The 4,304-nt window shown below is 55.2% G+C and overlaps 1 protein-coding gene across 1 annotated transcript; it reads right to left on the bottom strand.

Moving 5' to 3' along the window:
- Nucleotides 1–2,202: 2,202 nt before the first annotated feature.
- On the bottom strand, nt 2,203–3,499 carry pgap4 (post-GPI attachment to proteins GalNAc transferase 4). Its single transcript, XM_043686855.1, has one exon. It carries the CDS (start codon nt 3,497–3,499, stop codon nt 2,303–2,305), a length of 1,197 nt encoding a protein of 398 aa, XP_043542790.1. The 3' UTR covers nt 2,203–2,302.
- Nucleotides 3,500–4,304: the final 805 nt, after the last annotated feature.

Raw genomic sequence — 4,304 nt, 5'->3', positions numbered from 1 at the left:
CGGGGAGAACGTGCAAACTCCACACAGTCAGTCGCCTGAGGCGGGAATTGAACCCGGGTCTCAGGCGCAGTGAGGCAGCAGTGCTAACCACTGTGCCACCGTGCCGCCCACCATCTTACCCCTCTCGCACTAAACCTATGTCCCCTAGCGCTGGACTCCCCCACCCCAATGAAAAGACTTTATGTATTTATCCTATCCATGCCCCTCATGATTTTATAAACCTCTGTAAGCCTCCAGGGAAAACAGCCCCAGCCTGTTCAGCCTCTCCCTGTAGCTCAAATCCTCCAACCCTGGCAACATCCTTGTAAATCTTTTCTGAACCCTACTCCAGAGAAAAATTCTCAGCGCCTCTGCCTATAGCTCAAACCCTCCAGTCCTGGAAACATTTTTGTAAATCTTTTCTGAACCCTCTCACAATGAACAACTTCCTTCCAATTGAGGGGCAGCCGAAATTCTACACAGTATTCCAAAAGGGGGCCTCACCAATGTCCAATACAGCCACAACATGACATCCCAACCTCTTTACTCAATGTTATGACCAATGAGGGAAAGTGTTCCCAATGCCGCCTTCACTTCCCTACCTGAATATCCACTTTCAGGGAACTACGCATCTGCACCCCTTGGTTTGGCAACAGTTCCCATTAAACGTTTCAGTCCTGTCCTGGTTAGCCTTACCAAAACACAACACCTCACACTTAGGTAAACTAAACTCCATCTGACACTCCTCGGCCCAGCTGATCAGGGTCCTGTTGTACTCTGGAGATAATCTTCTTCACTGTCCACTACATCGCCTATTTTGGCGTTATCTGCAAATTTACTAACCTCCTGCACTCACATCCAAATCATTTTATATAAAATGACAAAAAGCAGTGGACCCAGCACTGATCTTTGTGGCACCCCAGTGGTCACAGACCTCCAATCCTTAAAACAATCCATCACAATCCTCTGTCTCTTACCTTCAACCCAATTTTGTATCCAACTGGCTCGTTTCCCCCGGATCCCATATGATCTAACCTTACTAACCAGTCTACCGTGTGGAAACTTGACGAATGTTTTCCTGAAGTCTACGTGGACAATGTCTACCGCTCTGGGTTCATCAGTATTCGTTGGCACCTCTTCAAAAGACTCAATCAAGTTCTTGTTTAAAGATTAGAGGGAGATATCAGTGACCAGACAGGCTTGTCCTGGAACGCAAATCAAACCTTCAATCGCAATTTGCACCATTCTCCTTTTGTAAAACGACAAGTTTGACTTCACGAGCTGCTCGAAGGAGATGAATAGAAAACCAGTATACGTGATGGAGAGATGGACAACTTGGTTTCACCAAAGACAACAAGGGAAAAAAAAAGAAATCCACTCCTCCTCCTGTACTGCAGAGGGCACAGTGACTCCCGTGTGTACACGTTCCAACAGAACCTCCTGCCGTTGGCTGACTGCTCTTTGATGTTCCTGGTTCCTCCTCCAGGTTACATTCAGTCCTCCACTCGGGACAAGCTTAATAGACCGAGGTGGTGAAGGGCAAGAGGCGACAGTCATTTCAGCATTGTTCACTTTATTATCCAAGGCTTGCTGCAAAATCTTTTAAATAATTAAGGCAAATGCCATGAAATGCTCCAAACACTGAAAATATTACACACAGTTTACACAATTGAAAACATTATTGGAGGACAAGAATTAAATCCAAGCCACTGCTCAGTTCTCCACAATTCACCAAATTCATACCGAGTGGATCATCTGGCTTCTTGCAACAAAAAAAAAATCCACAATTGCATAAAAGATTTAAACTTTCAAATCTCACTCCATATAAAAGCCTGCATTTAACCGGAATTTGCTTCATGATTTTTAAAGTGGGAAATATCACACACAGATTTTCCATTTGCGAAGGTTCCTCGAACTCAATTTTTCCCTGATTGTTTTGGGGTTGGATTAGACACAGAGTAAAGACCTCTCTACACTTGCCCTCACTTGCGCACCAACCCCCAGCCCCCAAACCAAGTGCTCCCAGGACAGGGACAGCACGGGGTTAGATACAGAGTAAAGCTCCCTCTACACTGTCCCCCCATCAAACACTCCCAGGGACAGGACAGCCAGGGGGTTAGATACAGAGTAAAGCTCCCTCTACACTGTCCCCCATCAAACACTCCCAAGTACAGGGACAGCACGGGGTTAGATACAGAGTAAAGCTCCCTCTACACTGTCCCCCCATCAAACACTCCCAGTACAGGGACAGCACGGGGTTAGATACAGAGTAAAGTGTGAGGGGGGGGGGGTTTGGGGGCAGAAAGCTGAAGGGGGGGGCACTTCAGAGACTGGGCTCAGCGATGGGCCCCCGGAGGGTGGAGTAGAGCCCGATGTGCGTGACCAGGTTGGGCTCCAGGGCGTATGCAGTCTCGCCGTTCGCCCGCAGCAGGGCGTAGAGCGCCGTGTCCTTGGCGTAGCCCGGCCGGCACCGCACGCCGCCCAGGTACGCCAACACCCGGCGGGCGGCCGGAGCTGAGAACAGCATGGCGGGCGTGCAGCACTCGGTGGCGGGCACCAGGGAGTAGAGCTGAGGGCTGAGGCGCCGTGACTCCAGCAGGTAGTGCCGCCCGGCCAGCTCGACGACCAGCATGGTGTAGACGGCCAGCACGGCCCAGCTCAGCGTCACCGAGGCCCGTCCGCAGAGCTTCCGGTAGACGATGCCGAGCGAGGTGCCACCCAGGGCGCCCAGGCCCAGCCACTCCAGGATGCGCATGGGCTCAGGGTTGAGGTAGCCCTGCAGCCTCTCGGGGTGGTAGAGCTTGACGTAGAGGGCGCCCCGAGTGGTGGGTGAGGTGAGCCGCCTCTCCAGGAGGTCTCGCAGGACCGGGAAGAAGTCCTCCTTTGGCACGGCGTCGTCCTCCAGCAGTACCACGTGCTGGGGGTCGTAGGTCGACAGCGCCTCCTGCAGGCAGTACAGGTAGTCCTCCTTCTCCTTCTCGAAGCGGTTGTCGGCGCCCCATGCTGGCCCGCGCCCTTGCCCGAACCGATGGACCGTGGTGATGAGGTGAGCGGCTTCCAGCGCCTCCCGGTGGCCCTCAGGGTCCGGGTCCACGTTGCAGGCGAGGAGACGGTAGCCCCGGCAGTCCTGGCAAGCCCCCAACAGTCGGTGCAAGGCCGCCACCACCTGGAGGTAGTAGTGGTAGCTGGCGCCCTGCTGCCGGGTCGTGGTGACCACCGCTACCACCAGGGGGGACCCGCGGGCCTCCCCGAGGTCCCCCGGCGGTGTTGCCGTCCGGACGTAGCGCTCCGCCTCCTCGCCCCGCGCCTCGCTGCGCTCCAGCGCCTCCTGTGTTAGGCGCCGGAGGTGCGCCGCCTGCCTGAAGTAGCAAGACTGCCGGAGGCTCTGGCACAGGAGGGGCAGCACGACCCCAAACGTGAGGACGTAGAGCAGCAGGGCGTGCACCCAGGGCCGCCTCAGGCGGGGCGAGAGGCGCCAGGGGAAGCCTGCCCCTCCCCCGCTCCGCTTGGCGCACTTCATCACCTAGACCCAGTGCCCCGACATCGCCCCCTTGCGGCACAGAAGCAGAACTGCAGCCACTCAGACGGAAACTGAGGGGGTCAGGAACAGAACACAGCGCGGTCAGGAGTCACTCCTCCTCGCCCGGGGTCCGGAATCCGCCTCTAACCCCGTCACGATGGACGGTCAAATCGGTGAAGCGGGACCGGAGAAGATAAGGGGACTCCAGCCAAAATTGGGGTCCAGCTCCTTTCGCAAAGCGGGCAGTGACCGCCCAAGAAAGGGGGTTCCTTCAGCGGGTTTGAGAGTGGGCTTTGGTGGGCGTATGTTCAGTGAGAAGGACGAATAGGGATCGCCAACTGTCAGGCCGTCGTTGAGGTGCAAGCCACAGAATAACCAAACCTGTGGACGAAGGAGTTCTCGAGGTTGGATGGAGAGGAGCTGGAATTTCCGATCCAAGGTCTGGGCTCTCTCAATGGGAATTCCCCTTCGACTGTGCCACCCTCCTCTTGCCTGGAGCTCCTTGTTCCACCTGTTTCCGGTCGAGGGGATAGGGATCGGTGAGGTAGAGAGAGAGAGAGAGAGAGAGAGACGGGCTGTCCTCAAAAGGCTGAGCGAGAGAGGAGGAGGCAAGCGGCTGGGAAACAGTGTCAGCTCCACATCCCGGTTCCAAGTGTCCTTCCTGGAATCTCTCCACTCCCTTCTCCGGATAGCCTGCGGAAGGGAGAGAGGATTCTTGACTAAAAGCCAGATTTCCCTTTGCTCCAACCACACTGTGTGCTGGCCTTGACCCACCGCTGTGTTCTGTTGGATATCCAGATGGTTA

This window comes from Chiloscyllium plagiosum, unplaced genomic scaffold (assembly GCF_004010195.1).
Source record: "Chiloscyllium plagiosum isolate BGI_BamShark_2017 unplaced genomic scaffold, ASM401019v2 scaf_280, whole genome shotgun sequence".
In the NCBI taxonomy this organism is placed as follows: Eukaryota; Metazoa; Chordata; class Chondrichthyes; order Orectolobiformes; family Hemiscylliidae; genus Chiloscyllium; species Chiloscyllium plagiosum.
This window is presented reverse-complemented; position numbering and strand designations above follow the sequence as displayed.

Excerpts from the sequence above, each read along its gene's own strand:
- pgap4 (XM_043686855.1), bottom strand. The coding sequence starts at position 3,499 with ATGAAGTGCGCCAAGCGGAGCGGGGGAGGGGCAGGCTTCCCCTGGCGC.